The 16518-nt window shown below is 43.3% G+C and overlaps 2 protein-coding genes across 2 annotated transcripts in view; one reads left to right on the forward strand and one right to left on the reverse strand.

The window, feature by feature from the left end:
- The window catches only part of pomgnt1 (protein O-linked mannose N-acetylglucosaminyltransferase 1 (beta 1,2-)), a 63167-nt gene extending 61728 nt beyond the window's left edge, over positions 1-1439 (forward strand). Inside the window, exon 22 of the mRNA XM_034179334.1 lies at positions 146-1439. Within this exon, the coding sequence (XP_034035225.1) occupies positions 146-227 (82 nt within the window). The 3' untranslated portion in view covers positions 228-1439. The remainder of the gene's footprint in view (positions 1-145) is intronic.
- A 2667-nt stretch (positions 1440-4106) lies between these two features.
- LOC117518249 (tetraspanin-1) lies at positions 4107-10115 on the reverse strand. Its single transcript, XM_034179335.1, has 6 exons — positions 9985-10115; positions 6366-6440; positions 5181-5279; positions 4657-4797; positions 4356-4439; positions 4107-4267 (listed from the first exon to the last, which is right to left on the reverse strand). Exons 1-6 carry the CDS (start codon positions 9985-9987, stop codon positions 4208-4210), a joined length of 462 nt encoding a protein of 153 aa, XP_034035226.1. The 5' UTR covers positions 9988-10115; the 3' UTR covers positions 4107-4207.
- Positions 10116-16518: the final 6403 nt, after the last annotated feature.

Raw genomic sequence — 16518 nt, forward strand, 5'->3', positions numbered from 1 at the left:
GAAATATTTTGATGTCATTTTTTTTAACATTACAAAACCCGATAACACCCTGAGAAATTTAGTCATCTTGTTGTCCCACTTTTCCTTTTCTTTCTTTTTCACATCCTCTTTCTTTCTTTGCATTTCTACACTTCCTCTGTTTCAGTGCGAAGAAGCCGGCAGGTGTCACGCCCATCCACTTGGAGGCTCCGCCCAAAGAGGAGGCGGCTCTGGTGGAGCAGGTGTAGGTCTGTTACACTGGACTTTTTTTTTTTTTTTTTGGTGTTGCTGGAGCCACGCCCTAAAACCTGGTTCACGTTTCTCGCCGGCGGCTCGTCTGTCTGAAAGTTCCCGCCTTCTTTCATGCTGACTTTTTTTTTTTTTTGGAGATGCTGTGTGTTTTGTGGTGCCACCGGACAAAAAGTAACATCAACTCAACCAGAAAAAGAACAAAGTTAAAAAAAAAAAGTAGGTGTTAAAGAAAAAAATATGAGAAGAACCTTTAAATATTTTTGATAGATTGAGTTTTAATTGATACTGCTTCATTTTTAAAACCAGATCATTTTGTGCTAATTTTAAAAGGCTCTAAAAGAATATAATATTTAAAATGTGTTTATCTTGTTTTAAACTGTTCCACGTCAAATGTGGTTCAGTAAGACGGTCACGTAGGTGCTAGTCTTCCGTTATGACTGTTTTCTGTCAAAATTAATATTATGTTATTTCTGTGTTGTTTTTTTATCTACACAAACGGGCAAAAACCAAAGAATTTCATGTTGAGATTTTCTCAATACGATGAGCGCGTTGCCCGAAGTGGACAAACTTGTTACACAAGCCGTGATTGGCTGGAAGTCGAGGTGTCTCGGCTCTGATAAAGCGGCTGGAAACTTTCAGTACCACATGCTTTTTGGTCCAGAATTTACAGTTTATTTTCTCCTTAAAGGTACGAACACTACAGTTAATGTAATGAATAAGACATTGTTTCATAATGAAAATGGAATGAAGGCGGAAAAAACAACTTTGTGGTCAACATAGGCAGTAAAGCAGCGCGCATTTTGGTGGACCACCTCTGGACACCCCCACAAGGCTTACCCATCCTCCATGGGGGAGGCCTAGGGTTTCCTTCCCAGGGGCCTTACCTCACAGTGCCCCCAGTGTGGAGGAGTGGTTGCGGCCGGGTTAGTCACCGCCCCCTTGTTGACGCTTGTTGTTTTAGTTTATGCTGATTTCTGGCAGGGGGCTATTAGACATGGTGGATATAATTCATGGGTTTTCATTTGTGGTTATTGTTTGTGTTGTGTATTTGATGATGTGCTGAGGTGTGTGTGTGTGACTCCGCCCACATCAGTCTTGGACGTCTTTGCGTCAGGACGGTTGTGTTTTTGATGCTCGCGGTGCTGCGCTCCATTTGAAGTCCGTGAGATTTTGAACCTGTGAGACAAAATAAATGATGCGTTGTTGAATCGTCTTTTTCCATCTGTCACAATTTCCACAGAACACGGTGAGAAAAGTCACTGAAACACGTTCAGATGGTAACGACTGTTAACACTTTAGGCAAACGTTGTTAAATCTATTGAAAAAGATCATATAGCCCAAAAATATGCTGAATTAGTGGCAAAACGATGTCTTTCAAGTCCTAACCAAGAGGGGAAAAAAATCAACACAACCCCATGTAGGAAATAAGACCCCCCCAAAAAAAACAGCCTGTGGTGTGTTTGAAAGAAAAAATAAAAGATCAGATGAGTCCTCGGTGCAGCACCCTCCATCCAAAAGCATTGGTATTTCACACATTTTAATTTGTTTATGCCAGATAAATGAAAAACTCTGTAAACGGAGTAAATATTTAATATGATGTCAGATATTCTCATCAGTGTCATTAGTATCCATTTAGCTCATTTATTTTTAATTTAAATTCACAAAGAAACTGAGTCATCTGCAATAATGCAAACTGAAGTTGGAAAATATTCAGAAAGTCTACACATTATTGGTAGAAAAAGGAACATATGTACAAATCATAGTTAACTTTTATTTGATCTCATATTTTGATGTAGATTAATGATCTTTGATCTGAAGCTTTTATTATTACTTATAAAATGATTGAAACTGATTATTTGGCTGTCTTTGTTATAGTATAATACTTTTTTATGGTGGTACCATTAAAAAAGTGGAACCATAATTTCCAGACTATAAGCTGCTACTTTTTCACACACTTTGAACACTGTGGCTTTTATAATGATGCAGCTAATTTATGCATTTTTACAGGCTTTTTCATAAGTCCACATACGTCAGTTGATGCTGTCAGTTGATTTCCTGAAAGCTGTGCTCCTCATGCAGTGTACATTCACACACAGTGTAAATATAGGTGAAACTGAACAAAAATTAATTCATAATATATAGATCCTTAAGGTCTTACCCGTTCGTTTTAGTGAAGAAAAGTCCCTCTCTCACAGACTCCATCCGATCTTGGCTGCACGTGATGAAATCTTAAAAAGTTAAAATTACTCAGTTCTCTGTGTGGAACGGAGAAGCTGCATGACGCCATGGATGATGTGCGCGGCTATATTTACGTTTAACACTTCAGGGAAGTAAAGCATTTACAGTACGCATTTAATTAAAAGTTAAAAAACCTAACATCTTTCTGTGTAAATATCTCATGTTACAACATGGAGACCTGCTGCTTACAGACAAGCCCATTTATGTACAATTTCTTTTTAAAATTGGTGGGTGCGGCTATTTTTCAGGTGCACTCTATAGTCCAGAATTACGGTAGTATCACTGTGTACAACTTTTCTTGCAGTCAAAGATGCACTTTTTACTTAGAAAAAAAAAATCACTTTCTAGGGTTATATCTTGTTCAGCTATAACTGAGAAACAGTGATTTTTCTAAGTAAAAATTGTGACTCAAGAATCTACCAGAATGCACCAAAATGCACCATTGATTTAAAAAAGTCAGAGTCCAATCATGTGCACTCACTGCGGTGACGCCCAAACAGTTCTTTCTCAACCAACAACCACTAAAGCTCAAGACCAGAACCAAGAAGCACTGAAGCATCCAGACTGGAACCAACAAGGACTGAAGATTTCTCCGATCACAGCCACAGCAGCCTGTAACTTCTTCTGGGTTGTCTTGGTGGCTTTCCTCACTCTTCTCCTTCTTGCACAGTCACGCAGTTTTGATGAATGAAACTATTTTTCAGTGACTTTGAGGCCATTTAAATCTTTCATGCAGGTGTCAGAGCTGTTCTTTGTCTTGCTGTGGTTTCGTGGTCATCGTGCATTTTCCCAGCAGGCAAAGTGGCGGCAGCAGGAAAATGCATGTAAACCTTCAGGGTTTGGTGAGTTTCTGCAGCTGCTGCAGTTGACCGAGGTCAGACCAAAGTCACCTGCGGCTTCCTGGGCTCTGTGATGTCATTAAACAGAAGTATGACTGCAGACAGCGGCTTTGACAAAAGGACTTAAAAAAAAAAAAAAAAGCAATAATCTGCCTTTTCTTCCTATTGTAATGTTGCCTTGTATGACATCACAAAGGTGTGATGGAGGGGGGAAAAAATCCCTCTGTCAGGTGCTGAAGGTGTTAATGATTTTATGTTATTACACTCATTGTAATTTATGGTGGAATAGGTTAGAAATTAGTCTGCTTTTTCAGAAACAAACACTTTGTGGCAACATTCCAACAGGAGCAACGAGTCAAAAATGAAAATAATGAGCAGCACGGAGCAGCGAGCTTCCTGACGAAGACCACTTCAGCCGGGTCTGAGGTGAACTTTAAACCATTATAGGGGAGGAGGAGTTCAGAGCAGTGATCCCGCCCACATTCAGTCTGTCCTGTCAAATCAGTCCTTAGGTGAAACAGAACAAAAATTAATTCCATGTAATTAATGTAAACACACCGGTGCGTGCGCTCAGGTAACCTGACGTGGACTCCAAAGGATCTGGACCGGTGATGTGAAGAGTCGCGTGTCTGTCATACGACTCGAGTTGCGTTGAACCTTCTCAGGCTGCTGCCAGTAAACGTCACTCTGTGGACTTTGATACATTTTATTGACTCTCTGACAGATTTACACTGAATGCCCCCCCCCGTTTTATCACATTAAAATTAGGAGGAAAAAAAACATTTCTTTACATGATAATATATTAAATCATTCTTTAATCGTAGAAAAAGATCTACAACGTGCTGTAAATAAGATAAGTCCTCGGTGTCGCCTGCGGGAGGTTTGGGTCTGGGTCGGGCTCAGCTGGTGGTTCTGTGCAGGCAGCAGTACAGGTACATGGAAACGATCATCGCAGCCACCTGAAGAAACAAAACCACCAAACCTTCAGCAACTTCAAAAACTTTACTGAGTTAAAGGAAATTCAGGAAATGATTTGAAGATCTTGACCTCCAAGATTCCAACTCCTGCTGTGATTCCTCCCACGATGTTGGCATGCTCTTTGACCAGCTCCAGGATGTCTTCAAAACAGCCCTGCCTCAATCAATGCACTTATTGATTACTGATCAATCAGACTGCAGCCGTTCTGACCACTGACTGTCATTTAAAAAATGCAGATAAAATTCTCTTCAGGAAATAAATTGGGCACTCTGTACATTTTTTTAAATTATTTTTTTTATTTGATTTTGGGGACCCCATCCCCACTTTGGAGATCCAGTGTATTGCTTATTGTACAGACTGACTTCCTCACCTGGATATTGCTGCGCTGTACCTCCACTGTCCTGCAGGGGGCAGTGTTGTTCCAGCAGCAGCTGGGGGGTAGCGTTCCTCTGTTCTTTTCAAAACGTGAACCCACAAAGTCTGTGTAGTTGGTGAAACCGCAGCATTTTAGCTGTAAGAAAAATTGAAGCTCCTGATTGGCTGAGCTTGAAGGTGTTATGTGGAAACATGCTACCATTGGTTACCTAGTCATTAGCCTTCAGCTGGTTATGGTTATGTTAATGACTACTTTGTGGTATAAGACTTTAATTACAACAGTTATTCAACAAGCTAAGGGTCTCATTTCTCTAACTTTATCTTCTGATTAGCAAATGTGTCATCAAATATCACATTTATTAATAAGATCTCTGAAATTAGCGTCAGCATTTTTCTTACTGCGGCGGTTAGTGATGACATAATGAGGCCTCCTGAAGTATTTGGTTTTTTTTTTAGGCCACTAGATGGCAGTGTCTGTTCAAAAAAGAATTCAAACGGCGAACGAGAACTGGGCTATACCTCTGTCATGGTGGCATTCCAGATCTGTGTGGCGGCCAGATCAGAGCTGTACTGCTGCTGTAACGCTGGTGTTGCCCACGCTTGAAGGATTCCCTCAGCCTGGAGACAAAAATAAAACAAAAGATTTACGAGGAACCTCACCAGTAGTGATGGCAAAACTAGGCCCACAAAGCATTTGGTGTTTTTTTTTTTTTTTTGTTTTTGTTTTTTTTTTAAACACCAAATGCTTCATGGGGCCTTGTTTTGCCATCACTACTCCGGCGCCAAACCAAAAAATTTACAAAATGGTCAGTGTAATATGACTTCTAATCAAACGCCACACCATGGATGTCGTGACAAATAAGTGAAACACATCTTAACACGGTCGTCTAAACCTGATCATGTCGTTAAAATCTCCAGATATTTTATATATTATCTGAATTGATGCTTCGATAAAAATAATTTCACTTCTCTCTGAACTGTCGCATTTTTGTTGTTGTTCCTTTAAAATGAGAGCGCTGCTCCCTGAATGGTGGAGTGATGCGTGATGTCATGGCCATGTGGGTGTGGCTCATTTGGATCTGGACCGAATGAGACTCATGAAGACGGTTTGATTTTGATTTGAAGGACATGTACAGGCACGGTATTGTGTGATGACATTTTTAAACAAAGATGAGATAATGTTATGGCAAAGATGTAAAAAAATAAAATACACAATATGACCCCATTTAAAACATTTTTTTTCTCCTGGTTTTTTTGCTTGTAAATTGAAGCATTTGCGTATTTTTTTATCATCTTCATTTTGCTTTAGCCGATTTTTTTTTCTTCTTCTTCTTCTACCTTAGTGACCTCACAAAGCCTCTGAATATTAAAGTGAATTTTCTGTACGATGGTGTTGACTAACGTCCTTGTCACCACAGGCCAATAATTTTGAAAGAGGCACTGAAGGGAAATGGAGTGCATGTCGTGGAGCATTTGTAAATAGGCTGTTTTGCATATAAAATGCTTTAGGTTCAATATTCCAGAGCGATAAATTGCTTTAAGTGAGAGATGGTGAACACGGCCCCAGGCGACATCAGAGTCATTAAGTCGGCGAGCGCAGCGAGGCAAACATAACTCTGGTAATTCAGTGATGGAGATAAAGTCCACAGCGAGGAACAGACAAAGAAATCTGAGTGAGGAGGAGGTGGCAGACACCCCACTTCCAAACGAGGAGTAGGCCAGAGCCACGACACCAGCGGCCACCTCGGACACGAAGATGACCAGAACAACCACGAAGAACTGCAGGGAGGAAGAAAAGTCTGCGTTTAGTCAGCGAATACTGGACAAAACTCGGATTACACACTCTGTGCATTATCAAATAATAGAACAAACTGTCAACACGTTTGTCACCCAGCGGGCCACCAGAGGGCAGTATCATCACTAGTTCCTTTCTTTAACCAGACTCAACAAAAATGACAGAAAAATGGTACAAATTAGAAATAAAAATATGCCAATTTGGATTCAAGCCCAAAAAGATGTATTTAGTAGAAAGAACACAACGAAACTTTGTGCCAAGATGATCTTTTATCTTTTTACCAGAATATAAAGAAATGGCCTTATGACATCACAATGTTTAAACTCTTCCTGTGTCAGCAGCAATAATAATGATTTACAAAAATTAAAGCCATCATGCGTGTAAAATGTGATCGTTCTTAAAAAGCTGCTACATGGATCCAGCAGAGTCCCATTTGACACTGAAGGTTTTGGTGGTTGAACAGTGAAAAACGATGACCGACAGATGACTGTTCAGGTGTCCTCTGGGTTTCTGTCCCTGAACACCTCACGAGCTTTTTCTTCAATGCTCAAATAGTTCCATTATTACAGCTGAAATGAATATTTAATGAGTGTGTCTTCAGCAGACTGGCTCTGCCTTCTTTTGCTGCATGCTGGGCAGTGGTGGGCACAGTTAACCAAAAAATTAACTTCGATAACAGATAATCAGATAACGTTTCAGTTATCTTAGATAAAGATAAAACGATAAACCACCCAAAAATGTATTGGAAATTACAGATAACCGATAAATTCCAGTATTGTCTCTGGTACACTTGTAACTACTAACAAACTGATTTTTAGTTTTAACACCACGATCACTTCTGAAAGCATCAAAAGTGACGACAAACCCAAACAATGAGTCAGTACTTTGTCTTTCAGCGTCCTGTCCCTTGCTGGAAGCTCCAGTTTACTACATGGCTTCCAACAGCCACAAAGCTCAGCTCTCTACCCAATCACAACGCTGCTGTCAGGCCGAGCTCTTGGAAAATAAAGCCCTGCTGAGTTATGGTTTGGTGTATAAATAAAATGAATACTAATAGAATAACTCCATTAGTGTCAATTCTGTCATTTGTACAAAGTTAAAATATAACATATATCTTTTAATGTTGAATAATACACTAATTCTGAAGTTTTGTAACAAACACAGACAGATCGCAAAGGATTCTGGGTAAAATGTGCCTCTGCTAAACACTGATTAGTTGGTTCGTTGGTTGATTATGTAAACCAACACGTTAATGTGACGTGTGTCGTGTGTTGGTATTTACAGATAAATGTGCTTTTTGTAAAATATTCTATTTTTTTATTTGTAAAAACAGGCATTTTCAAAAAAAAAAAAGCCAAGTTGTAATTAGATAACCGTCTGATATAACCGGTGTCAAAATTGATCTACTGGTGCCAGTGTGAGTTTTGGCCCTTTTTCATCTGATTTTTCATTCGTGCGAGAATTTTTTGGATCGCACCGAGTTTCAGGTTAATCACGCGTCCTGCATCGTTTAGTATACATGGAGTAACGAGCTGCGTTTAACAGCTCATGACCACCTCTCGTACTGTGCCTGTGCAAACACCGCAGACCTGTCTTGTAATGTTTTTGTTTTGTTTTTGGTTTTGTTTTTTTTTACTTTGTCTCCCATTGAGAGTTTTTGTAAATTAAGTTTGAAAAAAGCTTCTGTTTACATTTGCTTCTGGAAACACGAGTTCGACGTGTGGTTTTTGAACGTACAATGTGTGCGAAAACATAAATCGTGTGCTCTGAACTTTTACACCGTGCGGTTCTGTGGTACAGTTTGAACTGGAACTGAGTACAGTGATTGAAAATATCATACAGTGTCTGCCCAGTTTCAGTTTGAAAACTGCCATGAACACTACTGGCCAGTAGATGGCAGTAGAGACTTGCCAAAACAAAATTGCAGATAATCTGTGTCTGCTGCTACTCTGCTACGTTTAAGATGTGTGGAATTTAAGAAATGCAAACAATAACATCTATAAACCCATTGAATATATTCACAAGAGTTTTAGGCACTAGAGTTTAATGCTCTTATCTGTGGAGCCTGACCAGAGTGTTTCAAATGCATTTTTCATGTCGTGAACGTATTGAGATTACCCTATGCTACCCATAATGCACCTGGACACAGCATGTCCACACTAAAACCTTAAAAATTAGCACATTACTTTAAAACTAAATCGTATATCTGATATTTTCACTTTATAAACCAGACGGAACATTAATTTAAATAACTTGTCCGAAATTAGTTTTGTTAAAATTTGAACCATAAGTTAAAAATGTATGCCTCTAGTTGACTTAGGTGATATTTTGTTGTTGTATCAGTATGGGGTTAAAAGAAATGAGATTGATTGATTGATTTGGTTTGCAGAGGGTAGAATTACACATCTGCTATAAAACATTTAACAGGTAGGTGTTTGACTGATTTTACGTTTTATAAGCGTTTACCGCGTTAACGGTCGGACAAAAATTTATCAGAAGATAATGGTTTTCAAAGTTATCTGAAAAGATAATCCGATAATGAAAAGTTTATTTTCGATAATTATAGGATTATCGGAAGTGTGCCCACCACTGATGCTGGGAAACAGAACTGATGATGAATAGAAAGACGGATGGATGGATGATGATGAAGAAGGGGTCAAGATCCCGATTCTGGATCATTTCTTAAATTTTCACCATTTCGAGGATCATCTCAGATCTGTTTGATGGATCTTGACAAAGTTTAAATCCCACGTGTCATACAGAGGAGGAGCCTGTTAGTGTTGGATGGTGGGATTCTGATCAACATGCAGTAAAAGACGACATCACGATGTCAAACCAAGATCAGGAAGACACTGTTTTCTTTCAGCTTGTGAATTAAATATCAGATTACAACATCTTGACCAGTTGGACCGTTCTGGATCAAGTAAAGTCCGGGTCATGATGTGTCTGTTATTTTGAGTCCTCATCAACCCTTGGAGAATGTCAGAAATCGCAGATTGCTCATGTTCTTATTGTTCATATTATATTAATTTAACCGTCTTAATCACACCCACCACTAGGGGCAGCAGGCAGCCACAGTCAGGTGCCCAGGGACCAAAGCCAGATGGAGACATGCTGTGTGAGGTCACAGACAGCTGACAGTGATGTCACACATGGCTGACGGTGAGGTCACAGACAGGCGGCTGACTGTGAGCCACTTTGACCTGCCTTAAAGCCACTTTGACCAACCTTAAAGCTACTTTGATCCACCTTAAAGCTGCTTTGATCCACCTTAAAGCTGCTTTGATCCACCTTAAAGCTGCTTTGATCCACCTTAAAGCCGCTTTGGGTCCACCTTAAAGCCGCTTTGATTCCACCTTAAAGCCATTTTGACCCGCCTTAAAGCCGCTTTGACCAACCTTAAAGCCATTTTGACCCACCTTAAAGCTGCTTTGACCCTCCTTAAAGCTGCTTTGATCTACCTTAAAGCTACTGTGACCCACTTTAAAGCCATTTTGACCTGCCTTAAATCCACTCTGAGCTGCCTACCATCAGCAGCAGGCACTTGCTCTCCTTTTGGGCCCCACAGGAGCCCAGGAGTCCCAGCAGCACGAGGACGCCCCCTATGGCAATGCAGAAGAATCCCACGTTGACTATGTGCACGCCCTCCTTGGAAAATGGCACCAGCAGGTGGAGGAAGGATCCCCAGTTCACAGTCACCCCAAATCCCCATGGCCACCAGGGTCACGCCACCCAGCTGGATATGCACACACACACAAAAACCCACAGTGAATGTGTCTGTTAAAAGTTACATTGTTATAAAGATGAGAATTTGTATCATAACATCCTTCAGTCAAATTTGAGGAAAAATATTGAGGTATAAAAAAACGGAATAATGAGAAGAGACTTTGGAGAATTATTGTCAATGATGTCTGATGATAACATTATAAATAATAAGAATTTTTAAATCTGTAAATCTTCTACTGTGAAGAGGATAGTTATTGTGTAATAGGAAAAATGTGTTATAATGTCCTCTCCGGGAACCATCACCTTATCATGGTGGAGAGGTTTGTGTCCCGCTATGAACCTGAGAGCTGTGTTGTCTGAGTCTTTGTGCTCCTGGTAGGGTCTCCAATGGCAAAATTGATCATAGGCAAGCAGCCAGACTAAGAATGGGTTCACAAGGCACCATGACAGAACAAGGCAGAGGAAATGTGACCTGGCTCGGAGGAAGCCCGGGGCACCCATCTGGAGCCAGGCCCAGATGTAGGGCTTGTTAGCGAGGGCCTGGTGGCTGGGCTTGTCACGGACTCTGGTCGGGCACAAACCAAAAAGGCAACATAAACCTTCCATCTCCACCTTGTGGGCTCACCACCCGCAGGAGGAACCGCTGGTTTCGGGTGTCCAGCCCACGGGTGGCAGTGAAAGTCAAGGGCCTCTGCGGACCAGACCCGGGCAGCAGGGGCTACCTCGCTGTGGGGGAAGGAGCCAGAGCTTGTGCGGGAGGTGGAGCGATACCAGTTAGATCTGGTGGGCCTCACCTCCATGCACAGCCTCGGCTCCGGGACCACTCTCCTTGATAGGGGTTGGACCTTATTCTTCTCTGGAGTTGGTCAGGGTGTGAGGCGCCGGGCAGGTGTGGGGATACTCACGTGTCCCCAGCTGAGCGCCGCTATGTTGGAGTTTACCCTGGTAGATGAGAGGATTGCCTCCCTGCGCATTTGGGTGGTGGGGGGCACTTGACTGTTGTGCTTATGCACTGAACAGCAGTTTGGAGTATTCGGCCTTCTTGGAGTCCCTGAATGGTGTCCTGTAAGGGACTACAGTGGGGGACTCCACTGTTCTACTGGGGGACTTCAACACACACGTGGGCAATGACAGAGACACCTGGAGAGGTGTGATTGGGAGGAATGGGCTCCCTGATCTAACGCTGAATGGTCGTTTGTTATTAGACTTCTGTGATAGTCACGGACTGTCCATATTCGAATGCCATGTTCGAACATAAGGATGCTCATAAGTGTACATGGTACCAGAGCACCCTAGGCCAAAGAACAATGATTGATTTTGTGATCATATCATCTGATCTGAGGCTGCATATTCTGGACACTCGGGTGAAGAGAGGGGCAGAGCTGTCAACTGATCACCATCTGGTGGTGAGTTGGATCAGAGGCTGGGGGAGGACTTTGGACAGACCTGGCCAGCCCAAACAGATAGTGTGGGTGAACTGGGAACCTCTGGAGGAGCTCACTGTCCAACAGATCTTAACTCACACCTCCCGTGGAGCTTTTCTAGCATCCCTGTGGAGGTTGGGGGCATTGAACCAGAATGGGCAATGTTCACAGCTTCCATTGCTGAAGCTGCAGCGGGGAGCGTGGCCTGAAGGTCTTAGGGTACCTCAAGGGGTGGCAACCCTCGAACACACGTAGTGGACACCATTGGTCAGGGAAGCCATCCGATTGATAAGGGGCCCTTCTGGGATATGTTATCTCGGAGGACTCCAGAGGCAGTTGCAAGGTACCAACAGGCCTGAAGGGCAGCAGCCTCTGCTGTGGGGGAGGCAAAGCAGCAGGTGTGGGAGGAGTTCAGAGCAACCATGTAGAAGGACTTTCAGTCGGCACCAAGATGCTTGTGGCGTATTGTGAGACACCTCAGGAGAGGAAAATGGGGAACCATCCAAGCTGTCTGCAGTAAGGATGGGACTCTGTTGACCTCAACTGAGGAGGAAATCCTCTGCTGGAAGGAACACTTTGAGGAACTCCTGCATCAGACCGGAGTGCCCTCTATAGTAGGGGGAGAGCTGGAAGCTGATGGAGGATTTTCTTCAATTTCCCTAGTGCAAGTCACTGAGGTAGGCAAACAACTCCACAGTGGCAAGGCCCCGGGGGTTGATAAGATCCACCCAGAAATGCTGAAGGCTCTGGGTGTGGAGGGGACTGTCTTGGAAGATGACGTCTCTTCAACATTGCGTTTAGGTCTGGGACAGTGCCTAAGAAGTGGCAACTGGGGTGGTGGTCCCTATTTTTAAAAAGGGGACCAGAGAGTCCAGTGCCAACTACAGGGGCATCACACTACGTAGCCTCCCTGGTAAAGTCTACTCCAGGGTGCTGGAAAGGAGGTTCAGCTGATAGTCGAACCTCTGATTGAAAGAGGAACAATGCGGGTTCTGTCCTGGTCGTGGAACAATCAACCAGCTCTTCACTCTCACAAGGATCCTGGAGGGAGCCTGGGAGTATGCCCTTCCAGTCTACATGTGTTTTGTGGACTTGGAGACGGCGTATGATCGGGTACCCTGGGAGATACTGTGGGAGGTGCTGCAGGAGTATGGAGTGAGGTGATCCCTTCTCCGAGCCATCCAATCTCTGTACTCACAAAGCGAGAGCTGTGTTCGGCAGTAAGTTAGACTCGTGTCCGGTGGAGGTTGGCCTCTGCCAGGGCTGCAACTTGTCACCAGTCCTGTTTGTGATATTCATGGACAGGATATCAGGTGTAGTGGGGGAGGAGGGTTTCCGGTTTGTGAGCTCAGGGTCTCATCACTGCTTTTTGCAGATGATGTGGTCCTTTTGGCTTCAGCGGCTGGTGATCTCCAACACTCACTGGATCGGTTCACAGCCGAATGTGAAGCGGCTGGGATGAGGATCAGCACCTCTAAATCTGAGGCCATGCTTCTCAGCAGAAAACTGATGGATTGCCTACTCCAGGTAGAGATTGCACCAAGTGAAGGAGTTCAAGTACCTTGGGGTCTTGTTCACGAGTGAGGTGACAATGGAGCATGAGATTGGCTGGAGAATCGGTGCAGCAGGGATGGCGTTACATTCTCTCTACTGTACTGTTGTGATGAAAACGGAGCTGAGCCAAAAGATGAAGCTCTCGATCTAGTGGTCAATCTTTGTTTCTACTCTCACCTATGGTCATGAGGGTTGGGTCATGACTAAAAGAACTAGACTGCGGGTAAAGTGGCCGAAATGGGCTTCCTCAGGAGGGTGGTTGGTGTCTCCCTTAGAGATAGGGTGAGTAGTTCGGTCATCTGTGGGGAGCTCGGAGTAGAGCCGCTGCTCCTTCGCATTGAAAGGAGCCAGCTGAGGTGGTTAGGACAGCTGGTAAGGATGCCTCCTGGGTGCCTCCCTAGGGAGGTGTTCCAGGCAGGCAGATCTGAGAGGAGACCTCGGGAAAGACCCGGGACTAGTTGGAGAGATTATATCTCCACACTGGCCTGGGAACGCCCTGGGATCCACCAGTCAGAGGTGGTCCAGGAAAGGGAAGTCTGGGGTTCCCTGCTGGAGCTGTTGTCCCCGCGACCTGAGAAAGGAGCAGACCCTAAATAAGCATGTTTTGATTGTGGGAGGAAATGGTAAATAAGTGGTAAATGGACTGCATTTATATTGCGCTTTTCCATCTGCATCAGACGCTCAAAGCGCTTTACAGTAATGCCTCACATTCACCCCGATGTGAAGGTGCTGCCATGCAAGGTACTAACTACACATTGAAGACTGAAGATTGAAGACCTTGCCCAAGGGCCCTTAGTGATTTTCCAGTCAGGCTGGGATTTGAACAGAGGATCCTCTGGTCTCAAGCCCAATGCCTTAACCACTTAGGGACCACCTTCTAGGGAAGGTGATGGTCTAGGAAACTGGAGGAAACCCCACAGACACGGGAGAACATGCAAACTCCACACGGAAAGGGCGGGAAGCGATCCTACGACCTTCTTGCTGTGAGGCATCAGTAATAACCACTAAACCACCATGCCACCCCAGGTTTTTAGGTCTGCCTTCAACTTTTGATGTGAAGATGTAAATATTGTAATTTTCGTCAACTTTGCTAATGATGGAACATGTTTGAAATGAATAAATAAATAAAATAAAAATAAAAAATACTTTCTTAATTATTAGATTTTATCTCTTAATGAGACTCTTATAACTATGAGATTAGAGAGACAGGAGGAAGTCACAGCCACAGAAGTCTAGAAGTCCTGCAGAGTTGTCTGGGAGTCTTGGTGGCTTCCCTCACTCGTCTCTTCGCATAGTCGCTCGGTTTTTGCGAGCTCCCTCCTCCCGACAGGTTTCCCTACAGCACCAAACTGTTTACCTTTGAAGTCTAAGAAAATGTTGATGGTCAATGTGATATTTGCTAAATTTCTTCTGCTCTGCTGGACAACATCAGACTGATCCCGCAGCTCCACTCAGACTCAAACCCGGAATGAGAACCGAGAACCATGTGGCTGCAGTTCCCGCTGACTCTCACCAACGTTTCACTCCATTTCATCTTAAACTGTCATCAGCATTAAGATTTACGTGGCAAAATTAGAAGCTTTGACGTTTGAGGTAAAAATGAAAGAACCTCCTTTAGTCTTCGAGGTTGCTGGTCTGAGATGTTTGACACCTTTATAGTTTTTGCACAAATGGATGATTTTCTCTAAGTTGGTCTTTGTGTTACAGAAAATACAATTTCGCACATACAGTGAGGAAAATAAGTATTTGAACACCCTGCGATTTTGTAAGTTCTCCCACTTAGAAATCATGGAGGGGTCTGAAATTTTCATCTTAGGTGCATGTCCACTGTGAGAAACATAATCTAAAAAAAAAAAAAAAAATCCGTAAATCACAATGTATGATTTTTTTAAATTTATTTGTATGTTACTGCTAGAGCAGGGGTGGTGGCCAAGTGGTTAATGCGCTTGGTTTCAGTTCAGAAGGTTCCGAGTTCAAATCCCACCCCTGCCACATTTCTCCATGTAATGTGGAGTTGCATCAGGAAGGGCATCCGGTGTAAAACTTGTGCCAATTCAACATGCAGATCCACCTTGGATTTGCTGTGGCGACCCCAAGTGCAAACAAGGGAGCAGCCGAAGGGACTTACTATTTGTATGTTACTGCTGCAAATAAGTATTTGAACACCTACCAACCAGCAAGAATTCTGTTTCTCACAGACCTGTTAATTTTTCTTTAAGAAGCCCTCTTATTCTGCACTCTTTACCTGTATTAATTGCACCTGTTTGAACTTGTTACCTGTATAAAAGACACCTGTTCACACACTCAATCAATCACACTCCAACCTGTCCACCATAGCCAAGACCAAAGAGCTGTCTAAGGACACCAGGGACAAAACTGTAGACCTGCACAAGGCTGGGATGGACTACAGGACAACAGGCAAGCAGCTTGGTAGAAGACAACAACTGTTATGATTATTTATTAGAAAGTGGAAGAAACACAAGATGACTGTCAGTCTCCCTCAGTCTGGGATTTCATGCAAGATCTCACTTTGTGGGGTAAGGATGATTCTGAGAAAGCTCAGAACTACACAGGAGGACCTGGTCAATGACCTGAAGAGAGCTGGGACCACAGTCACAAAGATTACATTAGTAACACATGAGCTGTCTGGTTTAAAATCCTGCAGGGCAGCCAAGGTCCCCCTGCTCAAGCCAGCACATGTCCAGGCCCGTTTGAAGTTCACCAGTGACCATCTGGATGATCCAGAGGAGGCATGGGAGAAGGTCATGTGGTCAGATGAGACCAGAATAGAGCTTTTTGGAATCAACTCCACTTACCATGTTTAGAGGATGAGAACAACCCCAAGAAAACCATCCCAACCGTGAAGCATGGGGGTGGAAACATCATACTCTGGGGGTGCTCTTCCGTAAAGGGGACAGGACGACTGCACCGTATTGAAGGGAGGATGGATGGGGTCATGTATTGTGAGATTTTGGCAAACAACCTCCTTCCCTCAGTAAGAGCATTGAAGATGGGTCATGGCTGGATCTTCAGCATGATAATGACCCCAAACACACAGCCAGGGCAACTAAGGAGGGGCTCTGTAAGAAGCATTTTAAGGTCCTGGAGTGGCCTGGCCAGTCTCCAGACCTGAACTCAATAGAAAATCTTTGGAGGGAGCTGAAACTCAAAACCTGAAAGATTTATAGAAGATCTGTATGGAGGACTGGACCAAAATCCCTGCTGCAGTGTGTTTAAACCTGGTGAAAAACTACAGGAAACATTTGACCTCTGTAATTGCAAACAAAGGCTACTGTACCAAATATTAACATTGATTTTCACAGGTGTTCAAATACTTATTTGCAGCAGTAACATACAA

This window comes from Thalassophryne amazonica, chromosome 10, assembly GCF_902500255.1.
Source record: "Thalassophryne amazonica chromosome 10, fThaAma1.1, whole genome shotgun sequence".
Lineage (NCBI taxonomy): Eukaryota > Metazoa > Chordata > Actinopteri > Batrachoidiformes > Batrachoididae > Thalassophryne > Thalassophryne amazonica.

What these genes read in the sequence shown, in the direction of transcription:
- LOC117518249 (XM_034179335.1), bottom strand. An exon ending in TACAGCGCAGCAATATCCAG is followed by an intron (nt 4,440 to 4,656) that starts GTGAGGAAGTCA and finishes TGATTGAGGCAG; the next exon opens with GGCTGTTTTGAAGACATCCT. An exon ending in CAGGAGTTGGAATCTTGGAG is followed by an intron (nt 4,268 to 4,355) that starts GTCAAGATCTTC and finishes TTGTTTCTTCAG; the next exon opens with GTGGCTGCGATGATCGTTTC.